Source organism: Torulaspora globosa, chromosome 5 (genome assembly GCF_014133895.1).
Source record: "Torulaspora globosa chromosome 5, complete sequence".
NCBI lineage: Eukaryota > Fungi > Ascomycota > Saccharomycetes > Saccharomycetales > Saccharomycetaceae > Torulaspora > Torulaspora globosa.
In genome coordinates this window covers 1,004,648-1,027,960 of record NC_050731.1, presented here as the reverse complement: position 1 = coordinate 1,027,960, position 23,313 = coordinate 1,004,648, and the positions used below count along the sequence as shown (strand labels likewise).

Sequence of the window (23,313 nt, the reverse complement as noted above, 5' to 3'; positions counted from 1 at the left end):
GAGTACCTTCGCTAGGATATCGCTCTACTCAAACCTGACCTTATATCCGACGTTTGGTATAGTTGGGCTCCTGGAAGAGCAGTGTCTTGCTGAAGAAAACATATGGTCTCTAGCGGCCCAGTAGGATGTGCAGACGATCAGTTTGCTTCTTTTGCGATGCCTGTCAGTCCGGTGCTTTAAGTCTTGAAGAACCAGCAGCGATACTTGTTGCTGTCTTACACTTGCACACCACAAAACTAAACATTATAGCTGGTCTAGGTGGGCTTGAAGACTGCTGGAAATGACTAAGGTGGTGCTGGTGACGGGAGCCTCTCGAGGCATTGGAAGGGCTATTGTGGACGACCTGTTGAAGCGTGAGAACGACGCTGCTGTATACGGTGTTGCAAGGTCTGAAGAACTGCTGAAGAAGATTAAAGAGAAGTATGGGAATAGGTTTTACTATGTTGCTGGAGACATCACTGACGATAGTGTGCTTGAAAAGCTGGTCAATGACGCAGTTGAAAGACATGGCCATATTGACTCTGTAATCGCTAATGCCGGGGTGCTAGAACCGGTCCAGGATGTTTCTAAGCTGGAGGTTGCCTCCTGGAAGAAACTGTTCGATGTGAACTTCTTCAGTGTTGTGTCTCTCACATCAAAAGTGATTCCTTACCTTTCTAAGGTCCACGGAAACCTAATCTTTGTCAGTTCAGGTGCTAGCGTGAAACCCTACTACGCTTGGGGTGCGTATGGATCCTCTAAGGCAGCACTGAACCATTTTGCAATGACCATTGCGGCGGAAACGTCCCAAGTCAGGTCTATCGCGATAGCCCCGGGGGTCGTCGACACCCAGATGCAGGTTGACATCACAGAGGTTCTGGGACCTAACGCAATGACTCCTGAAGCTCTCCAGAGGTTTATCGAGCTCAGGAAGAACAGGGAACTGCTGCCACCCTCTGTGCCAGCCGCCGTCTACGGAAAGCTTGCTCTCGAGGGCATCCCAGCCGAGCTAAGTGGCCAATACCTCAGATATAACGACAAGAGACTCCATCCACCAGGGAATGACTCATAGGCTACGAAGATATTGTTCATCTTTGGCTTGGCAACCGCGGCGCTAAGCGGCTACGGCCTGCCTAGCAGCTAACTGATAGTTTCTCGCCGACATCGTTTTCGCTCTGAGATTGTACTGCTGATATTAAAGTTCCCTCTTGGAAGCTTTATACTTCGATGCAAGCAAGAGCGATGATCAGAAGTATTTTCTATTTCCTTTGCAGCGCTATATATCAGCTTTTTGGGCTACTTTCATTCACTTTAGTCTGTAATGGAATCTTGCTAGTCAATCTGAGCTGTTGGATCCAGAAAGTGAAAGGTCTATCTCTTCGTTTCTTCGTGTGTACCACGTATTGTACAACATGGAGAACAATCGAGCAACACCTTGAATTCAGAGTCCATGACAGATTTCAGGCGAATTCGAGACTTAGTAATGTCTTTCGATATTCAAACAAATGCTATCGCCTGCTGGTTTGGCATGCCAACTCGTGCTTCGCTACGGAGCTGTCCCAGATGGCTAGTGCGTTTCAAATCTCGCGATTGCAATAATCGAAGTCTGGAATTAAGCACTCTGTTGCATCCATGCTGGATGCAGCAGAGGATTATATCGATTTAACATGAGGATTTTTCTCCTGTGATCAGCATCACGATTCGGATAGCCTAACGCCCCGGCTGTTCGTTGGTCCCACAGAGCGCTCTGATACTTGCCAGTTATTGTTATTAGGGTTAAGCGCTTATCTATGCGAACTGGCTTCCAGACTGCAACGGCAAGCAAGCCTTCCGAATTTCGCTAGGTTTGGACCCGTCTAACTCTTGCTTAGCGAGACATCAAAGCCTGCAGACTTCCTCCAGACCAAGACGTACGTCAACGCCCTGCCCTGCGCTATGTGATGATTAGCCTACTCGTAGTCTTTAACATGGAGATCCAAAGAATTGCTAGTATCTATCACTAATGCGACACTTGGCTCACCTAAAGCGTTCTGGAAATATCGGGGGTCCCAGCTCGTGGTCCTCGTAGTGGTTTGTACTGCGGGTCCCATATCTTTGATGCCATATTCTTCAGATCCAGCAAATAGAGAAGAAATTAGCGTCCTTCTGCTAAACCAACTGATTTTATAATCGCAACTCAGGAATAAACCGTGCCTAGCTCTTCTCTGATTTACCGTCTAATATTCAGGCCTTTTGAACTAACTCAGCTCGTCTTTCTCTGGTTGCAAAGATCCATAGTCGACGTAGACCACTGAGAGCTGCCGTTATATTAAGCCCAGGATAAGCATTCTGAAGCTAACATCATATGTCACACCTTTATCAGATAACTGAACTAATCATAGAGTGACAAGTTATAGATATATTCGCGAAATGAGTTATGCGACAGAGCTATGCAATTGGAAGAGGAGACACCATCGAAATGGAGAGGACATTCGAATGTCGATGAGATGGCCTGGAGATCGTATTTGTTGGGATGGGGATTATGTCTTGCGTTAGATGTAAACCTCATCTAGAGCCCAAAAATTATCAAATTATTAGGTCTCTTGGCCCAGTTGGTTAAGGCACCGTGCTAATAACGCGGGGATCAGCGGTTCGATCCCGCTAGAGACCATTCTTTTTACTATTCTTCCTTTCAATTAGGCGATACCACTTAAGGTTGAGCTAATAGATGTGTTCATGAAATCTGGAGATTTGACAAATAGCGTCTAAATATTTGTAAATAAATAAATATGTTTGGAGTAACATTAAGGGCAGGATAATTACAGACTCATCACAAAACAATCATCAGGAAAGACAACAGCAGAAACAAACTCATTAAGCTTTGTCTGCCTTAATCTTGTTCAAAGCAGAACCAGCTTTGAACCACTCGATTTGCTCTTCGTTAAAGGTGTGAGTCAATTCGGTGTCCCATGGTTTGCCATCCTTTGGATGAACTCTCATGGTGACAGGCTTACCTGGGGCCAATTCTTTCAAGCCCAGGATATCAATTTTGTCATCTGGGTTGATCTTATCATAATCGGCTGGGTTCTTGAAGTTCAATGGCAGTAGACCTTGTTTCTTCAAGTTAGTTTCGTGAATACGAGCGAAGGATTTTGTGATGATAGCGAAGCCGCCCAAGAATCTTGGCTCCAAAGCTGCGTGCTCACGAGAGGAACCTTCACCAAAGTTTTCATCACCAATGACAACCCACTTGATACCTTGGTCTCTGTAATCTCTAGCAGTGTCTGGGACACCCTTGTATTCACCAGTGTAGATGTTCTTAACACAGTTAGCCTTTTTATTCTCAGCGTTGATAGCACCGATCATGTAGTTGTTGGAGATGTTCTCCAAATGACCTCTATATTTCAACCATGGACCAGCCATAGAGATATGATCAGTGGTGGTCTTACCGAGAGACTTGATCAAGATTGGCATGTCCAAAGCATCTTTGCCGTCCCAAGGCTTGAAAGGTTTCAAGAGCTGCAAACGATCAGAAGTTGGAGCGACCTGAACCTGCACAGTTTGACGGTCCTTTGCAGGAGCTTGGTAAGTGTTCTCACCTGGATCGTAGCCCTTGACTGGCAGACCGACACCAGTTGGTGGCTTCAACAAGAATTCGTTACCATCCTTATCCTTCAATTTGTCGGTCAATGGGTTGAACCTCAAATCACCAGCAATGGCGAAAGCGGTAGTCAATTCTGGGGAAGCGACAAAAGAGTGAGTCTCTGGATTACCATCATTTCTAGAGGTGAAGTTTCTATTGAAAGAAGAGACAATGGTGTTCTTTTCACCCTTCTTAATGTCACGACGATCCCATTGACCGATACATGGACCGCATGCATTAGCAAGCACAACACCGCCAAACTCTTTGAAAGTGTCCAATTGACCATCACGAGCAATGGTGGCTCTAATTTGTTCGGAACCTGGAGTGACCGTGAAGATGGACTTAGCTTTTAGACCGTGAGCAGCGGCGTCCTTCACAATGGAAGCGGCGCGAGACATGTCTTCATAGGAGGAGTTAGTACAAGAACCGATCAAACCGACCTTAACTTCCAAAGGCCATTTGTTTTGCACTGCGACATCCTTCAACTTAGAGATTGGAGTGGCCAAATCTGGTGTGAATGGACCGTTAACGTAAGGTTCCAAAGTGTTCAAGTCAATCTCGACAATCTCGTCATATTCGGCATCAGCATCAGCAGACAATAGATCGTTCTTGTAAAGAGATGCAAATTCAGCCACCTTGCTACGCTTGGTAGCGTCCAAATATTCGATCATTGACTTGTTGAATGGGAAAACAGATGTGGTTGCACCAATTTCAGCACCCATGTTGCAGATAGTACCCATACCGGTAGCAGAGAAAGTGTCCACACCGTCACCGAAGTACTCGACGATCTTACCGGTACCACCCTTGACGGTGGTGATACCAGCCAGTTTCAAGATGATATCCTTTGGCGAAGTCCACCCGTTCATCTTACCGGTCAACTTGACACCCAAGATCTTTGGAGCCTTCAATTCCCAAGGCAAATCGGACATGACATCCACAGCGTCAGCACCACCGACACCGATAGCCAATTGACCCAAACCACCGGCATTTGGCGTGTGTGAGTCGGTACCGATGATCAAAGCACCTGGGTACGCGTAGTTCTCCAGTACGATCTGATGGATGATACCGGAACCTGGCTTCCAGAAACCCATGTTGTACTTAGCGGTGGCACTAGCCAAGAAATCATACACTTCTTTGTTCATATCGATGGCTCTAGCCAAGTCCTTCTCACCCCCGATTTGCGCCTGGATCAAATGGTCACAGTGCACAGTGACCGGCTTGGCAACCTCTGGCAAACCGGCTGACATGAACTGCAAGATAGCCATCTGTGCCGTGGCATCCTGACACGCCACACGGTCCGGTCTCAACTTCAAGTACGAAACCCCTCTCTCGATCTTTTGCTCGTGCGGATTATCCAAATGGCCATACAGAATCTTCTCCGCGTATGTCAATGGTCTGTTCAATCTCTTCCTCACAATATCCACATATTCCAAATTCTGCTTGTAGTTAATGAACGAGTGATCCTCCAACAAGTTCTGGTTAACCTTGGAATCTCTAGTCAAATTGGCAACCGTAGCCAGCCCGCGAGAAACGGGTCTTTTAAGAGCAGCGCGTGCAGATAACATCTCTCTCTATCTGCAAGATCGATTCCACAACGAGTTACAGAAAAAAAAGCTCTTGACGCTACGGGTGCTATGTGCTAGTTGCTTCTCTCTATTTATACTCGTCGCCGCGCAGCTCCTCCTCCCTTAACTTTAGCCCTCGTCCGATTCGCTAAGCGTGTCGGCGGCTGTTTTGGTGCGTGACCCCTGGTTGGGACGCGCCGATCGGCGCCGATGTCGCTGTTCGGCGCCGAAGGTCGGCTTTGGAAAAATTCAATAAGGTATACCGTTGGTGAGCCGTTGGAACTCATCATAGCCCTTGGTGAATAGAGACTCGTAGCTCTTCCTGATGAGCGATTTCATGAAGAGAGCGGCCTCGTGGTCGGTCTTGAGGGGCTGGAACCTGTTTTGTAGATTCTTGATTGTCTTGAGGCCCTTAAAGCAGGGCATACTGCTGTCTAACATGGGCTTGACGCATTCTATGATGGCGGCCATGTGTGGTCTTGCGGCCAGGTACGCCTTGACACATAGTTCTTCGAAGTCGCGATAAGCCTGTGTGTCTTGGGAACCTCCCATGACCTTGACCATCTCCTTGGTGAGCTTGAAGGGGACAGCTTCGAACTTGACGCCGCCGGGGACGATGTCGAAGATGAAGCCGAAGTCGATGTGCAGACAGTGGCCCTGGTCATCGTACATGATGTTGCCGTTGTGGCGGTCCTTGAATTGTAGCAGGTAGGAGATGACGCTGTAGCCGGCGAGCGACTTGACGAAGTTGTTGCGGGCGTTCTGGAACTCGATGGTGTCTTCGCGGCCGAACTTGGTGACGAAGTACTCGTAGAGACCGTTGACGGCTTCACGGCCCAGCATGTCGCGGGAGATGGAGTTTGGCAGCACGTCGATGACACCGCAGCCCGGCGCCGTCGCAGTCACACGGTTGGGGAACACGTAGATGTCGAGACCGATGTTGGACCATATGGTTCGGAACATGGAGATCAATTGCAGCGCGAGCACGTCCTGCCGACAGTCGTCACCCACTTTGAAGATAGCCGCCTGCCACTGTTGGATCTCTTTCTTGCGGCCAGTCTCGCTGTCCCTGATGGTTTTCTTGATCTTGAAGGTAGCCATGAAAGGGGCCTTGGCGTGGGATTGTAGAGGTTTGCCGCTCTTGCGGTCAATATCTACAACTACGCCGTCAGGATTCGAGGGAAGATAGACGTCGGGTTCCAGTTGGATTGCACTCATCTCTTCGTCAATCTTGTGCTTTTTCTCGGCCTTGCTCTTTTTGATGAAAGGCTTCAACTTGCCAGAGATTCCGGTGACTTCGTTGAAGAAACCGAATTCTCGCTCGTAAAACTCAAACTTGTCGCTAGCAAATGCAGAGATCATTGCCTTTCGAACGCCATCCAGCGTTGGTTTGATCGGATCCTCTTCTAGACCTTCGTCGTCTTTATAACTGTTGGCCAACATATTCCAAATGATTTGGTGAGCAAACAGGACGCTGGTGTTTGCGGTGTCGAGAATCAACCTTGTCACATATCCTGTGCGATCATATCTCAAACATTGGACAATCTGAGGCACGTAGAAAAATGTCACATTCACATCGTGGGATTCAAGCGAAAAGACAGCGTATTGTAGGATGAAAGTATTGTCGTTCCAGGGCGGCAAGAAGAAATTGATTGATTTCAAAGGATTAACAGGACACCAGTAAACGACAAAATGCATATCAGTTGCCTTACTGCCAGTTTTGTTGCTCAAAAGATACAGATCAAGTATCTCAGGCACTCCGACACACATCAACGGATCTTCAAGCACCAAGGATGTCAAAGAGACGTCTAGCTTTGTCGTAGGATACCTTTGAAACAAGTTCAATGCCAGCTGCGGATCAATGATGAATGCAGTCTTAAGAAGCTCCGCATTAGGCTCAGCTCCGCCATTCTTGACGATTTTCTGTAGCGGCGCTAACCACGTTTCGATGTGCCAAATCTCACTCAAGAGAAAGAACTGCAGTAGTTTGAAAGTACTGCCACATTGACGGATCAGGAGTGCAGATAATTTGTTCAGCTCAGAGTAAAACTGCACGGTGCCTGACAAGTCAGCTTTTATTTTCAACTGATTCGATCCGAAAGGCCAAGCGATCGGCCGTCTGAACCATGACAAACCAGAATTCGTTATTGCCTTCGCTAAAACTGGGACATAGTCAGTCTTTTGCTTGCTGTGGACTTGAAGCAGCGACAGAGCAAAGTTCAATAAATCATGGCGTGCCATGCGAGCAAATGGGTGCATTGATGCTTCTTTCAATTGATTAAGACCGTGTAAAGTCCATCTCGTGAACACATCTAACAGATGGTCGCTTTGAAACGAAGTTCCTTCAAAATGAGACTTAAAAAACTTTATGACATGTCTGTGAGGTTGCAGAGACTGTGAGGCTGCCAATGCATCCCTATTGATCGCAGTTTTATTGTAAGGAGCGTATTCCATCATTTGATTTTCTTCTCTTGCAAGATCATGATCTCGAGAATACAAACCCCGGCGGTCGTCAATAGACTTCATCCAGCAGTATCCAACTTCCACCAATAACATATGGGCAATGTCGGGACGCTCCTTGATGACAGTCAGCCATATGTTTGAGGCCATCTTAATGGCAGAAGACGTGAAGACCGAAAACGGAATATGAACTAAGTCATAAACTAAAGATGCTGCACCAAACTTACCCAGGAGCAGAGATGCTGCGGATAAATCCAGAAAGGTTGTGATATCCTTAAAAGACACGGGTTCCTTTGCAGCCAATGCACGTCGTATGTTCTGTACGTGAAGTCCAATTTGTTGAGCAATATCCTGTGGGGAAGAAATAATTGCAGTGTCTACCAGATTCTTCGATCTCCACGAGTGCTGTGAAATGAAAGCGGCGATCGTACTTGGGCGTTCGCGCCCTACGTAAGTCAACTTGGATAACTCTTCGTCGGCAAGAGAAATTGAGCCTGCCATCTCCATGGCGAACGAGACACCATACTCAACAGTGCTCGACCTGTCGAAGTGTGTCAGATCGGAAATATATGACTGCAATAGAATTTTCGTGTCCTCATTAGCTCTATCAAGGATTATCCTAACCCAATCCTTAGAAGATGCATGCAGCCGTGATAAAGTGGTTTTACGCCATAATGCAGAATCGGGTATTAAAACTTTAGTTCCAGAATGTTTCAAAACAAATTCGTAGTGAGGTTGGAATTTATTCGTTTCGCAATCAACCACACTATCAAATAGCGTAGTCATAAGGTCCAGTAAGGTGTACAAGGAGTGATGGTGACATAGCGATGAAGGAATTGTCTTTATAAAAATGTCGCATGATTGGAAGGCAGCATTTTGCAATTCTCTGTTTCTGTGGGCCAAATGAAGAAGCAGATCGTTTAGCTGATGGGCAATAGCTAGGGAGCCAAAGAGAGAAGAATTTTTGGATTGAACTATCGAAGTGTACTTCGAAATGAGTTGAAGGTTCAACGCTTCAATAAATTTATCGATTGAGCTTGAAACAACGGAAGGGTCGCAATAGTATCGCAGAATCTTCGAACAATCTCCAGCTTCACATCGAAGAGTTTCCAATAGTGCAGTAGCCGCTAGAAACATTATTTTTGGCATTGAAAGAGTTCTCGCCTGAACAGGATTGGTAGACAGATATCCTGCAATTGCTTGTTTTTGCTGCTTGTGTATGGCATTAGAAGAGTGGCGCCGTAGCACTGCATTCATATCCAAAGATACCTCTTTATTGCTGGAAGGGAAATCAGACGCCAACGGTGGGGAATTATAGGCGATTGTTAATAGGCAACTATAGTGCTTCTCGACTAACTGAGAATCGCATCGAAAACCATGAATAATCATGTTGAACCAAATATTCCTGAAACTTCTTATCAAAGCCTCATCTCCATCGAAAGGAAATGGTTTGCTTCCCGGTTTAGGAAGAATAGCGGCTAAGGGTCGCAAATATGCTCCGATATCTTCAGCACAGCGTGCTATCTCTTTGTCAGTTCTGTGGAGATCAGATTGCTCGACTTCGCCGCACGCGGTGATTGAATCTAGAAGATTGGCCAAGGTGAATCGATAGAGATCTGAATCTGACCTTTTGGATAACACTATTTCAGAGATTTTGATTCTTGCTTCACAGATGCTTTCCTGTAAAATCTTATTCTCTTGCTTCTTGGCCTGAGAGTAGGCAGGTTTGTAGAACTTCAACAGAAGAGCTAGCTCTGTGATTGAAATGTTGCTAACGAGCTCAGCCAATAAATCTATAATCACAGCATCCAATTCCTTTGATATGACAGATACCTTCTGCGTTAGAACGGTTATCGTTAGGGCGGTAATGGCCTGATCACCATAATGAGAAGCGATCGTGATCATAGTTGTAATACAGTTTCTGAATAGCTGATGGTGATATGTTGCGGAAGTGACTTCGTCAACTCTGCCATTGTTCTCGGTACTAGAAAGCGCCATCCTGTTGCTGATATTATGGATGGCTTGTATGGTGTCTGAAGTACCGGCCCTTCCTCTCAATTCGTGGTCACCGAGTGCCGTGCTAGTTACCGTGCTGTTCGTCAATTGTCTTTCCCTCACCGCTTGGACAGGTATGCCATCATCCCCCAGAGTGAGGAGATTATTGATTGAATAAACTGTACTGACAACAGCATCTTCATTCAGTGGCATTAAGCCAAAGGTAAAGATCTTGGTAATTCTGGCTACTTCAGCATTCGAGATTTGAGGCGAGGATACCAGCGCCGGGAAAAGACGCAATAAAGTGAGTGAAGTCTCCTCAGTAAAGAAGTTTAGAAGAGCGCCAGCACATAGGATTGAGCGAACCAATTTCGGTGATACTATTTCTGAAAGCAAAAATTTATCGATGGAGTCTGAGACCAGTTGCAGAAATTTCTGGCCAAGATCTGACACGGCATTATCGAAGAATAGGATCAGGCAAAGAAAATCTAGGAAAAAAGCCCTGGTGTTGAAAGAATAAGCTGCGCGCACATCAGTTGACAAATCCAAGTCTTCGATGTTGATGCTGTGTTTGAACGCAAAGTGACTCATTTCCGTCAAAATCGGCCTGTTACGAGTCAGCGTCGAATACAATTCTTCCGAGGCAGCCATGTCCACGCGATCCGCCGAGCCTTCTTGCTGAACCATATAGTTCTTAGAGTGTACTTGTAGCAGATATTCCGACAAAGAGGTAGCATCTTTAGGTAGGGCTACGATCTTTGATGCCAGGGATACCTGCAGCTGGGCCATCAAATTGAGAAACAAAGAGTTCGAGATCTCCTTGTTGGCTTCGTGATATCTCACCGTGACTTCGCCGCTGAAATCAGCCAAGAGTCTCGTCTCGGGCAGCAGAACGAAGCTTCCATCACCAAACAGACCAGCCAGTTTTTTCCAGACTGTTTGGGTCAGCTGCAGGGCGCTGTTATCCATGATGAATGCGTTCAAAAACCCCACAAGCGAGAATACCGCGCTACATCTTTTGTTGAAAAGCGAAGAAACCTCTCTGAGGTACTGATCGATGATGACAGAGCACATCTTGGTCAAACGGGGGTACTTTGAGCACGAGACGATCAAGAATCTGATCAGCTCCAAAGTCAGCAGCTCATTCGGCTGCCTCAGCTCCTTTAGTTTAAACCTGGCCTCCAACGTCTCAGACATCCGCTGCCTCGGCGAAGCCAAAAAGTAAGGCCCAATGACACCCTTTATCAAACGTTCAGCCTGCATTGAAGATCCAGGCGTACACTCACATAGCGCGACCAAAACTTCCCACTCATTCAACGTGATAGGGATAGTGTACAGTTTCGATGTGTTTGTCGAGTAATAGACAGGCAATGAGTGCGTTAAAAGCTCCAAACTGTCCCCTTTATTCTCATCGTCCTCCGGAATCCCTGCAGGCTCCTGTTTTGAGCAGAGCTGGGCCAGTTTCCCCAGCGCTTTCGCTCTCAATCGTTCCTTGACGCCCTCTCGATGTCCAAAACGCATATCCAGAGCTCAATTGGCCTTCCTTGCTCTGCAACTGCTCCTGATAACTTATAGCTTCCCAGAAGCCTTTGGGCTTGAAGTAGGTAACAAGGGTCACGTGACCAAATTCAAGAAGTATATAGTGAACAGCCCACCGAGCTAGGCAGTCTATGGCTGAGTAACTATAAGGCAGCCAGCACCGGCATACACTGTCATCAATAGCATGGTATGTTCAGTTGGCAATAGACTCTGATTTGTGGTACGGTTTACTAACTCAGCAGATAGTTCAAACTCCGTCAGTTGCAGAAGCAGAAGCAGCAAGAGCTGGCCGGTAAGGAGGAATCTGACCAAGGCCGACGGCAGACTATGTCAGCGGCCGGCCTGCGGCTGCAAAGGGACTTGGAAGCGCTGGACATACCCTCAATGGCGCAAATTGAAGTGGTCGCGGCACCGTTGCCGCTAGCGAAAGACCTGCCGCTGCTAAGACTTACAATCGCGCCAGACGAGGGCTACTACAGCGGCGGTAAGTTCAACTTCGATATAGCTTTCAGCGCGGGATACCCGATCGAGCCGCCGCGGGTCCGCTGTCTCAACAGGATTTTCCATCCCAACATAGATTACCAGGGCAAGATCTGTCTGAACATCCTCCGAGAGGACTGGTCGCCGGCATTGGAGCTGCAGAGCGTCGTGATAGGCATAATATTTCTCTTCCTCGAGGTCTCTGAGAAGGACCCGCTCAACAAGGACGCTGCAGCAATGCTATCGCGCGACCGCGTCGAGTTTGCGCACGCAGTGCGCCGCTCGATGGCCGGGGACACTGTCCACGGGCAACGCTACGATAACGTACTCCGCTGAAGAACAGAATCATCGATTGGAAGAATATATCATGTTATAGAAGCTATCAAAGCCTATTGAACTAAACGCGCACGTGACCCGAAACGGTCTCAATCTCATCACTGTCGCTGCTGATCACCACGGTGGGTCTGGTGGTCCTGCCACCAGATCCGCCTTGCGAGTAGCTGTCCAGGAGGCCCTTACTGTGCTCGTTCACGAAACACTGCACTGTGTGGTAACGCGAGCTCGACGACACGGTGGGAAAAGTAGTCGTCTGCAGACCCGACCGAGGCGTAAAAGTCCGGCAGGCTGCTTTCAGGGCATGAGCAGTGGTGGTTCTAAAGGTCATCTTATGGTAGTTTTTTTGTTGAATGTCTTTTATGGATAATACAGAAGACTGCAGACAAGAGATAAGGATCGTCTGGACTGCCAGAGGCATTCCACCCTGTCTTATATAGGCGATTCTCAGCCCAGGCTAGGCTTGGCGCTACGTTGCGCATCACCTGAGTCATCCCATAAATTATCAACCTTCTTCATTGCTCGTCGGTCGAATTATTCATTGGCTGCCGTCAACAATTTGTGTCGTTGCGACACGCCAGTGCCGGAGCTCCATTCGTGCGAAAGGAGCTCCGGGTTGATGGATCGCTGGCGCGGAAAAAGGAACGATGCGGCGCCAGCGACACAAAATCAAGACGGGATAATTAATTTTTTATCACTGGCGCTAGTTTGCATCTGTGGCAGTCGTTGTCAGCTCTGTGATACTTGTGCGGTTGGCTCTTTTACTCGCTTTCAGTTCTTCTTGATACAGGGTGTTGCGACAGTGGGTACTACGCAGTGACTGAGTGAAATATGCGCCTGGGATTTTTACTTTTAGTTGCCGTCCAGGCTTTGGGGTCGCTGGGGCTACCGCTTGTGTACAGCAACGCCAGCAACATCAGTAACGTCAGCAGCGCCAGTAACGTATCTCGAGTGGAGCAATCAGTTATTGTTGGGACGAGCAACGGATTTTTCTGGCCGCAGCCGGAGACGCCGTTTCCTTCGTGGTTGACGGACTTTACAGGACTTACTGAGTGGCCAGGCATTGATCCACCGTATATTGCGCTGGATTTTATTGACGTGGACAGGCTGCCAAAGTATGAACCTTATTCGCTTGATCAATGCGAACGCGTGCCGCGCGATGCCTGCTCGTTTGACTGCCACAGCTGTTTGGAGCCGGACGACATCTACACATGTCCTAAGCTGTCGCAAACGTTCGACGACGGCCCATCTGGGGAAACCGAGGCATTATTGGGAAAACTGACCCATAAGACCACATTCTTCACAGTCGGGGTTAATGTGGTCAGGCATCCAAACGTGTACCGTAGAATGGTCGAAGAGGGCCATCTAATTGGGACTCATACCTGGTCTCATCCGTATTTGCCCACATTATCAAATGAGCAGATTATTGCTCAGTTGGAATGGTCGATCTGGGCGATGAATGCTACGGGGCATCATTATCCAAAATACTTCAGGCCGCCTTACGGCGCTATTGATAACCGTGTGAGAGCGATTGCAAGATTATTCGGTCTTCAGGCAGTTCTTTGGGACCGCGACACCTTCGATTGGCAATTAAGTGTTCCGTCATTGAGGACCACAGAAGATATCGTTCGCGATGTACAGGAATGGAAAACTCGCAACGGTGGTCTGATCTTAGAACATGACGCTTCTGCAAACACCGTCGAAGCTGCCACAAGAGTCAGTGAGCTTCTCGGAAACGATCAACTGACCGTGGCAGAATGTGTTGGCGGGATCGATTATATAAAAAAGTACTACTAGTCCAGCTTACAATGATGTAATTGCCAGTGATAAAAATGCAACTTAAAGTTTTTGCTTCTATTTTATTGACATTAGTAGACGCTTTTCATCCTTACTGTCCAAGTGTAACAACATAGACACTACTGGCAAAAGCTGATTCCTTTGGTCTCTATGCTCCAGAAATCCCAACAGAACATTCTTGATATACGCGATCTTCTCGTTTACTTCATTTTGTGACTCTATGGCAGGGGTTTCTTTGACAAACGAATGCGAACGGCGCATGTCAGGTTGAGGCGTCTGGGTACCACTAACAGAGGCGACAGAGCTTGAGCGGCTTGATCTTGTAGAACTCTCATTCTTCTCTTCTTTTAAAACAGTAACCTGGCTCATCAAAGTCCTATAATTTTTCGAGAGACGATCCAATTTTTTATTGATATCATCGTTGGTCTGCATTAAATTCTCATTCGCTTCCTGGAGGTCCCTGATCTTACCGTCAGCTTTCGACAAGGCCTCTTTCAGGTTAGCTGTAACCCTCTCCATATCATCTGAATCATCTGCAAAGGTAGAGTTCTTTCTCTGCATTTTGTCGGTCAAGGCAGTCAACGAGAGGACTTCAGCAGTCAGCTCCTTTTCTCTTAGCTTCAGACTCTGTATCTCCAATTTAAGTTCATTGTTGGCCTGCTTCCAATTCTGGCTCTCCCGAACTCTACGTGACGCCTGAACGGACAGTTCGCTCTCTAATCTGCTTTTTTCATCAATGACGGCGGCTAGTTTTTCTTGGTACTCACCTTCTTTTGTCGATTCATGGTGATTATTCTCATTGAGTAGCCTACGCATTGCGTTTGTCTCTCTAGTCTTTTCTTGTATAATGTTGGTATAATCACTGACCTCTTCTTCTAAAGACATTATTCTCTTATTAGCTTCTCTCAGTTTGCTGTTTAATTCTTCACATTGCCTCTTAATTGAATCAGCCTGCTCATTGGAGTTCGATTTCAAACTCTGTAATGTCTCATACTTCTCTTGGATTATACTCAATCGCTCAGAAAGCTTCCCATTTTCCCTTATGTGGTTTTCGAACAAGGAAGAGCTATTCTTCATCTCACAGCGAAGACTCTCGTTCTCTGCTTTCAGAGTGTCCAAGCGTTTCGAAAGGTGTTCGTTTTCCTTCTTCAAGTCTTCATTTGCTTTCTTCGAAGCGCTCGAGGTTTCGTTATACTCCTTAACTTGCTGCTCTAAGTAAGAGATTGTTTTTTCCTTCTGCAAAAGCGAGATCCTTAGTGTTTTTTGGGTTTTGTTGGCCTCGTTGACTTGATCGAGTAGCGTCGCATTGTCCGTCTTCAATTTTGAATACGATTCATTCAGTTTGGAGTATTTTTTCTCTACAGTCTTAGTTTGATTCTGCTGCGAAGCTAGTTTAGCGCTTGCTGCTGAAATCTGTTCATTCAATTTGGATATGGTTGATATTAGTTCCTGTTTTTTAGCTTCGAACTGATTATTCAGTGTCTCTTTCTCAGTAATTAACGACTGAATCTTTTCATTCTCAGAGTTAGCAGTAGATTTTAACTGGTCCTTGGCATCGACAAGCTCGTTCCCCACATCCCTCAGCATATCTCTGACGTCTTCTAACTCTGTCTCTTTCTTCTTTAGCTCCTCTCTTAATTTTTCATTTCCATCATTAAGCTTATCAAGTTCAACCTTCAGATCGACTTCTATCTGTTTAAGGGAGGTTATTTGGGATTGCAAAGAGGTACATTGGCTCTCCAGTTCTTCCGCGCGCGTTTCGGCACCTTTCAGCTTTTCCACTTCGTCAGAAAGTCTCTTATGCTCATCTTCCCCGCCATTTGCCACAGTAAAACCAGCAGAGCTGTTCTTCTTTCTCTTGGCTTTTCTCTTATTCTTGCCCGCGCTCCTTGAGGAATCGGCAGACGCTACTGCCGACCTTTCAGTGAGGAGATTGTTAAGCTTTTGAACCTCTTGCTCTTCCGCCTCTAGCTGTTTTCTGAGCTCTTCAAGACTGACGTCTCTGGTCTTCACCAGATCCTCCGTTTCCGATAGACTTTTCTTAAGCTTTAGAGTTTCTTGCTCGAAAGACCTTTCTGATGTCTCAAGTTTCTCTTGCGCATCTATTATTTTACCCTGCAGCTCGCTAACCTCATGCTCCTTTTGCTGGCGAAATTCCTCGTACTTTTCCTGTGATTCTTTGAGCTCCCCTTCGGTCTCAGCAAGCTTATCTCGCAGCTCCGAAATTTCCTGTGCAAGACCATCGTTCAGAGTCTCTGGACTAGTCTCCTTTTTGCCATCCCCAGATACCTCCGCCGACTCAAGGGACTCCGCTTGGCCCGGCTCGGCTTTGCTGGAGGTAAGCAGCCTCTTGATCTCATCATTCAGCATCTTCTGCTTCTCGTTCATGTCCTTGAAGAAAGCTTCCAAGGATTCAGCGTCATCTATGTTGGACACCGGCGTATTCTCGGCAAGCACCTTTTCTGCTGCACCTATCTTCTCAAGTCTCAATTTATCATTCTTGTAAGCAGCCAGAAGCCGAGGATACTTCTCTTCATACTTCTCAAATTTCCTCAATTTGAGCTGAATCTCCTGCGGCAGCCCACTTTTGTCATCGACCACAGCTTCTTGGCCAGCATTCAAATCTTCCGACAATCCCTTAGCGAACTCATCACTAAGATTTTTACCTATCTGCGACAGCTGCTTGAACATTGTTTCTGACCATTCCACTGAACAGATCGGAGATTCAGTGCTCTATCTTGTCCTCCCAGTCTTTAGTTCTTGAGCACCTTGAGTACGCGAATGCGCCTTCTTTTAGCCCGGACTCAAGAAAGACATGCTTTAACGGTTAAAGCGATATAAGAAAGATCGGCGATCGCTGGATATCTCCACCATATGGACTTCAAGCTTACGACAAGACTGCGATAGCTGAAATTAATCATCCACTGATAGCCGGAGGTTTTAGTGGCTTGAGGAAGCTTATTTCAACTGGTTCGACCTTTGATATTTAATAATAAATATGCAGCGTTAGTCGTTAGGCTTAGCGAAGAGCCTTGAGGACTGTTTTTTCCCGAATTTAAGTAGCCTACTATTCCTGTCGTCGGGAGCCGCACTGGACTTGAATCCTTTCAGAGGATCATTTGCAGTGGGACGATTTTGAGCATCACTTCTTGGTTCGATGAGCAGTGAAAGCTCATACTGCTTTTCGATGTGCGGAACATTCTCAAGTGAGCCCTCGATGATTGTTTGGATATCGTCGTACCTTTTCAGTTTGTAGTGGATTTTCTTGAAGCTCATGATCTCTTCGACGATGTCCACGATCCGTCCCCTTTTGCTAAAGTTGATGATTTCATTAGAATTGTGCAAATAGTCAGGGTTTCCTCCGAACGTGAAAGTCAGGTCGGACAAATAGACACCGAAGAAGGGGACACACGCAACATCTTTGACAGATCGCAGCAGCTCTCTGTAGTGGATGAAGTTCTTGGCTGAGTCCATCAACTTGTTCAGTTCCTTCAAAACGTTTGTGCACTCCCTGCTGACCAGTGGCCAGGTCTTCTTAAGCCTGTAGATCGGCGAAGAACACAATGCAGAAACGATTGCTGTCATCGACGAGAAGTTGTTCAATTCACGGCAATGTTCTGCGACACTGACAAAATACTGAATAAGTAAGGCGCGTATTTTGACCTCCGTCTGCAGGACAATCGCGTGCGACACATAATTAGTCAGATTATTTGCGCTAGCGATGAAATTGGCGATGTTGGAAGACCCCCCCATGTCGCAATACTTCATACCCCATGCCCTGTCCAAACATTCGAAAACAGTGATCCGTAGGTAAAGAGCATGCTCCATGATTGTCAGCTGTGCCGCGTAGGTTTTTGGATCAATGTCCAGAAGTTTGTATCTTCTTAATTTTAAGAAGCTGGACGAGGAAGACCTCGCGCTTAAAACCGGCCGGTGACTGTCGCTGCTATCATCAGAAGCGACCGGATCTCCGAAAGTTCCTATATCCGTTTGGCTCGGAGCGCCCTTTCCATGGGAGGCAAGGTTGTCTTTAATATCCTGGAAAAGTTCCTGAGCGCCAGGGATATTCTCGCTGACTGCAATGTGTGCAAAATTTAGCGTAGCTGAAATTCCCGGCTCAAAATAGGCAGGTGTCCAGTACTGTGAAAAGAAGGACTTTAATATGCTGACAACCCGACACTTGATGGGGTTTAGCTTCTTCTCAACCCAAAGGTTATATTCATCATAACTCAGGCCTTCTGGTGGATACAAATTGTAGCGATGCACAAGGGAATACAAAAACTCCCGTGTCGTAAACATGCTTCTGAAGGTTAGCAGCATCGTCACGTTAAACCATGCATCAATTATTTCGTGGCTAGTTAAGTGCTCAATAAGAGCTTTCTTAGTTCCTCCCTTTACTCGACCGCGCTGATCGTAGATTAAGGTTTTCTCGAACTCAGAACCTAGAAACCAGGGTGTGTCTTTGTCAAGATTTTCCGACTTTGTATTATAATCGCTGTGATACTCATCATCTGAAGAATGGAATGGTTCATTGTCCTCAGGCTCGAAAACGTCATAGTCTCCAAACCACTTTTCGCTCTCACCCTTTAATAGCTTGGTAGTTAGATCGTTTCTCATGGTCCTCGCAGCGTAATTCAGCAAGTTTTCCCTTTCTTCCACCAACTGCTCCGTAATCGTGCAAGACAAACTGGCAATCTCAGTGTACTTCAAGCACACGTCCGAAAACTCATCAAAAGTTCTCAGATACTGCATGTTGTTGAACTCGACATCCTGGGCGACTAACAACTTGTAAAGTTCGCTAACGGCCTTATCAATTTTGTTGAAATGAGATTGGGACGGGCTCATACCAGGCTCGTTATACCCCACCGGTGTATTAGGTCTCATCGAGCAAAATACATAGGGATCATAGAGAGTGAGTTGTTGAGCACACATGATGAGCTTTATTACAGTGTCATGGAACGCCTGCTTAGTGTCAAAGAATTCTGTAAGCAAAGTAGAAATCGATGATAGCGCATGCCGCAAGAACTCTTCACTTTCAGCATCCAGATGCTTATTAGACGCAATAAGTGTCCTCAGATTGACAAAGATGCCCAAATCCAAATTCTCCAAGACTTCGAGTAGAATACAGGAACTGACCTCCTCATATGTTTGTGAAGTTACCTCCAGTTGTCGTTTCTTTGACTTCGTCAATTCAGGGTCTTGATAGGACTCCTCATTCAGTTCAAAGCTGCTTATCTTTTCGCAGATAGAGAAGTACCTTTTCTTCATCATGTTGACTGTGTTTTCGCTCAACGGATATTGAATTTTCCTTGAAGCTCTTGATCTCGAAAATGTCCTGTGATGGGAAGGCCTGTTAAAGCCCTGGCATAAAATAGCCTTCTGATTAGAGTGAAAAGCATCGTGAGGACTGACAACCTGAGAGTGAAGATCAATATAAGAGGCGGCATGACAGCCAGATGCAGCAGCTATAGCTTCAGCAATTTTTGGTGGTAAACCTCCGATTGAACTGCCATTATTAGATGAGTCTTCCGTATCATTTATTCCATCATTAACAGGGTCGAACTGGCTGAAAGGGTTGTTCCAAGAACCACCGTTGAACGAGCCTCGAAAAAACCTAGGAAAGAGCTGAGGGATATAATCACCAGCCGTTACGGACGTCTGCAAAACGTGATATAACAGTTGAATTGTTTTGATGAACTGAGTAAACTCATTATCCAAATTTTCATACAGACTTGTCATCATTGAGTCAGGAGCAAATCCATCGATGTTATGCTTCTCGCTGGGCACTGATGTTCTAGTTGTTGTGGCGGACTTGTTTCGCACAAAACCGTAATCAGATGAAAAACTGCGCTCATTTTGCGCCATTGACCCACTATGCTCTAGGTTTTGAGATTTGGCGATATCTTCGGAAGTAAGTGTGGCCGCACCCACTGTGCCTGAGCGAGTTATCGCACCAAAGTCGCTGTCATCATTATTCTCAATGGAAGTTTCGGACACTTCTGATGCTCTGGGAGTGGTATTCCAAATGTGCAAACTCCTGTGTGATGATGTGAAATATATGCTTGAGTTGATACCAATCTTTACCAATGATGCTATTATTCTTTTCAACAATCGCTTAACCTCCTTGACGCGACAACTTTCTTTTATATGCGGATATGAAAGGCGGCAAGCAATTTGGGTGTAAGTGCAATAAGTAGATGATAGTTGGAATAGCGCTTCGAATTCCAGTTGATTGTTCTTAATTAGCATTTCATGAGCCCTCTTAGCATAATAAAGAGTGCTATCACGCAATTCTGGCCATAGCTTTATATCCATTGTATGATGATAGAAAAGATCCGGCTTTGCCAAAATTGCTTGCGTCTTAGTATGCTTATGCTGACATGGTTGCAGGGAGGGTGGTGGATGCTTTCTTTTCGAGGCAGATGTAGAAGAGACACCTACCACTGGTGCCGAATGATGCTTTTGGGGAACTCCACGCGAATGTGGTTGTTGTACACTAGAACTCTCAGAAACAGCCCGATAAAAATTTGAGTGAGTAGTCGAGGTTGAACTGTTCCGCCGCTCCGTGTGTGTTGAGGGTGAGGGGTAGTTGCAGGATGCAGAAGATAATGAGGAACGCTTTGACGGCGTATTGGTGCTTCTATTCGAGTAAGACATCAGCTTGAAAGTCTTGTCCTTATGTTTGGATGCGTTTTGTAAGTCTCGCGGAGATAGATCGACCTGTTGATCGTTGAGCGTTAAACTGCTGCTCGTCTCGAGAAACGCACTGGAAACTAGAGGCATTTGACTGCAGTAAATATCAAAATGCTTGTTGTAATATAAAACTTTTTCCGAATTTGCTGTTGGGACTGGTGACCATACAGGGGGCACTTCGGTATGCATGCTATTGAAAATCATTTCGATTTCTTCCGAAGACAGGATGGTCAATTTCTCTCCAGTATGCTCATTGATTTGTTGGTGCAGTCCATGCTGCTGGAGGTGTTTGCTCTTTGCAGTCCTTGTCGCTGACATCGATCTAGAACCCATTCGCGAGCCTGAGCTTGAAGGGGGTCCCGAGCTGGATAAAGATTTTGCTTCACTTAAACTCTTTCGCTGTTGGTGCGAAAGATCACCCAAGTTTGTTGGATTTCCACCGAGATTTGAAAGTGTTTGTGAACCTGCTCCCATAGGGGAGGCTGATATCGATCCAAAAGATGACTCCGTCGGGGAATGTGAATGGGAATTGGATCGGCGATGTTGAGGCGCTGCCATATGACCTTGATTGTGCAACTGGGCAGAAAAGCTATTTCTTGGAGGGCTTGATGCTGACACACTCGATTTTCTCTGTTGGGGAGAGAGTTGGGCAAAGGCGGGCTGATGCTGAAGACTTCCACGCCTCGAAGTTTGTGTAGAGTAGCTTGGCTTCATCTGCGATGCTCGTCTTTTCATTTTGGACGCTAAGTGGTTATAGCTAACTGCATGTGCCGCTCTGCAGTAGTTTTGAGGGAACCAGCCCCTGTTCACTTTGCCGTTCGCTTCAATCACTAAGCCATCCCACCAACCGGATTCATGCTTTTCCAAAACGTAGATAGTGTCGCCCTGCTGAAAACTCAAATGATTCTTCTTCCGACCGCTGTAATCATATATTGCTGTCACTATAGCTATCGGCGACACGTTGCACAGAGGGTATGTCGTCTCTGAATAAGCAGAGTCGCCGCACTTGCTTTCAGCACCAGATATCATATAATCTTTTTAACTGTTAGTCTTTCAGTTGGTGTTTGCGATGACCTTTAGGCTTTTGGCCGGAAAAGCTCGTGAACTTTATTTCAGTCTCACTTCAGCTCAGCTCAAACAAAGCCTCGTTGGAACTCTCAGGGATCCTACTCCGTGCTCTTCTTTGACTTTCGACGCGTTTTCATGCCTTGCAGGTTAATGCAATTTTGCCATTTCTTCCATTTTTTTTTTTTCATTGCACCTGCCCCTGATTGTTCGACGACTGCGGAGTGCATGAAGACGCCAAAACGAAAGCTCGAGATCCCTATCATAAAACTAGTGTCTGGTCCACTGTAGTTAACGCATTATTTGTTATCGACGGCCTTGGGAGCAGTAATTAGTTGAGCAGGCTCTTTGTTTAGCGGAAAAAACGCGAGAGACAGCACAAGGTGTTGCCCATTGAGTTGACGTGTTATTTGCCATCATCTAGCCGCTCCTGCGGCTTATAAACATAACAGGGATAGTTTCTAACTCTTCTTGACGATTCCTTATTGTATCCAATTATTTTCTGCTGCCGGCGAAGTGTCGGATATTGATGCTACAGCTGCCAGAGCAGGACGCTGAGCGAACACAGATCCCAGGTTGCCTGCGGGATTGTCTTGCACCAAAACCTTTCGATCATCCGCTAATTGAAAAGAGTCTCTTGCTAGATAGCAGACAGAATCGTTGGGCTGCATGTTGGGCGGATGATCAAATACCATAGTCCGTGTTACAGCCATTTCAACTTATCGCTGCTCGATAGCACCCCCGACATTTCTCGGTCAGAACCTCCAACCAAAGTCACAGTCGGAATTGGAATTTGCAGGCTTCTTGGTATTTGCTCCTTACTTTTTTGGACACTCTCAAACCGCTGTTACTACGTTGGAAGCAAACCGTAGATCTACAACTAAAATCTTGCAATTGATCGTATTCTTCCATTAGCGAATGTGGTTGGCATGTAATTCATCGACATGACTAGAAAACCCTTCGACGCGGATAGCCGCCGTAGTGTCCGACATGAGCACACTGAAGCAAGTACAAAGCAACTCGGCGATTGCATTTAACAACCCAACCGAACAGAAGTGATACCATGACCTCATCTACTCCAACGCCTTACACACCGACATCATAGCTCTCAAAGGCTATTGAAAAGCGATCATTGAAGTTCATTTGCGCTATCACCTCATCAGCTCCATAATGATTAAAGGAATAACATGTCGATGCCCAACTGTCTGCTTGCTTGAAAGGTTAGAAGTTCAAGAGTTTGTGGAGGTTTCACCGACGTCGGTTCGGCGGTTATTTTGTATCGTGCAAACAGACATTTAGCCGCCGAGGTAGCGCGACAGCATAAGATATCTTTCAACCAGAGTGGGTGCCTCTACAAAGTAGTTTGTCGATCCAAGGTTACTTTCCAGCATAGATAGCTGATATGAGGTTTAACGCCTCCAGGTGGAAAGGTGGTGCAGCTTGCAGCGAGAGAAAGGAACGCTACTAAGACCACAAAAAGCTACCATACAAAAGCCATGAGCTACCCATATCAGAGGCTCCTCAGGAGACAAGGAAAAGGGATGAAACCTGAAAGCTGGTTCTGCTGTGAAACGTGTGCGATCACACAAACCAGAGCAGAAAGGGCAAATGCTTGACGAGTTGAGTGCCCAGCGAGGTGGAAGTGGATGGAGAGGCTGTGATTTGTCTCCTCCTGAGAGTTGATCTATACAGCTAAGACTCAAGACTCTGTTCGCATAATATCTGCCGGGATGATCCCTCGATAAATCGCAAGAACAGTTGCATGAAATTCTAACGAAAAAAACG

At 46.3% G+C, this 23,313-nt stretch overlaps 8 protein-coding genes and 1 non-coding gene across 9 annotated transcripts; 4 read left to right on the top strand and 5 right to left on the bottom strand.

Moving 5' to 3' along the window:
* Window positions 1–280: 280 nt before the first annotated feature.
* Window positions 281–1,051, top strand: HG536_0E05690 (SDR family oxidoreductase; the record flags this gene model as incomplete). The annotated part of the gene is made up of 1 exon (XM_037284436.1): window positions 281–1,051. One exon carries the CDS (start codon window positions 281–283, stop codon window positions 1,049–1,051), a length of 771 nt encoding a protein of 256 aa, XP_037140332.1.
* Window positions 1,052–2,555: 1,504 nt separating this feature from the next.
* Window positions 2,556–2,629, top strand: HG536_0Etrna7I. Its single transcript has one exon. It is a non-coding gene; the product is annotated as a tRNA-Ile (tRNA).
* Window positions 2,630–2,832: 203 nt separating this feature from the next.
* ACO1 (aconitate hydratase ACO1) lies at window positions 2,833–5,166 on the bottom strand (the record flags this gene model as incomplete). Its single annotated transcript, XM_037284435.1, has 1 exon — window positions 2,833–5,166. One exon carries the CDS (start codon window positions 5,164–5,166, stop codon window positions 2,833–2,835), a length of 2,334 nt encoding a protein of 777 aa, XP_037140331.1.
* A 249-nt stretch (window positions 5,167–5,415) lies between these two features.
* On the bottom strand, window positions 5,416–11,142 carry STT4 (1-phosphatidylinositol 4-kinase STT4; the record flags this gene model as incomplete). Its single annotated transcript, XM_037284434.1, has 1 exon — window positions 5,416–11,142. One exon carries the CDS (start codon window positions 11,140–11,142, stop codon window positions 5,416–5,418), a length of 5,727 nt encoding a protein of 1,908 aa, XP_037140330.1.
* A 345-nt stretch (window positions 11,143–11,487) lies between these two features.
* UBC12 (NEDD8-conjugating protein UBC12) lies at window positions 11,488–11,976 on the top strand (the record flags this gene model as incomplete). The annotated part of the gene is made up of 1 exon (XM_037284433.1): window positions 11,488–11,976. The coding sequence occupies one exon, from the start codon at window positions 11,488–11,490 to the stop codon at window positions 11,974–11,976; it is 489 nt and encodes a 162-aa protein (XP_037140329.1).
* A 61-nt stretch (window positions 11,977–12,037) lies between these two features.
* DPA10 (Dpa10p) lies at window positions 12,038–12,394 on the bottom strand (the record flags this gene model as incomplete). Its single annotated transcript, XM_037284432.1, has 1 exon — window positions 12,038–12,394. One exon carries the CDS (start codon window positions 12,392–12,394, stop codon window positions 12,038–12,040), a length of 357 nt encoding a protein of 118 aa, XP_037140328.1.
* A 410-nt stretch (window positions 12,395–12,804) lies between these two features.
* CDA2 (chitin deacetylase CDA2) lies at window positions 12,805–13,770 on the top strand (the record flags this gene model as incomplete). The annotated part of the gene is made up of 1 exon (XM_037284431.1): window positions 12,805–13,770. The coding sequence occupies one exon, from the start codon at window positions 12,805–12,807 to the stop codon at window positions 13,768–13,770; it is 966 nt and encodes a 321-aa protein (XP_037140327.1).
* Window positions 13,771–13,827: 57 nt separating this feature from the next.
* IMH1 (Imh1p) lies at window positions 13,828–16,461 on the bottom strand (the record flags this gene model as incomplete). The annotated part of the gene is made up of 1 exon (XM_037284430.1): window positions 13,828–16,461. One exon carries the CDS (start codon window positions 16,459–16,461, stop codon window positions 13,828–13,830), a length of 2,634 nt encoding a protein of 877 aa, XP_037140326.1.
* A 315-nt stretch (window positions 16,462–16,776) lies between these two features.
* On the bottom strand, window positions 16,777–21,492 carry CDC25 (Ras family guanine nucleotide exchange factor CDC25; the record flags this gene model as incomplete). Its single annotated transcript, XM_037284429.1, has 1 exon — window positions 16,777–21,492. One exon carries the CDS (start codon window positions 21,490–21,492, stop codon window positions 16,777–16,779), a length of 4,716 nt encoding a protein of 1,571 aa, XP_037140325.1.
* Window positions 21,493–23,313: the final 1,821 nt, after the last annotated feature.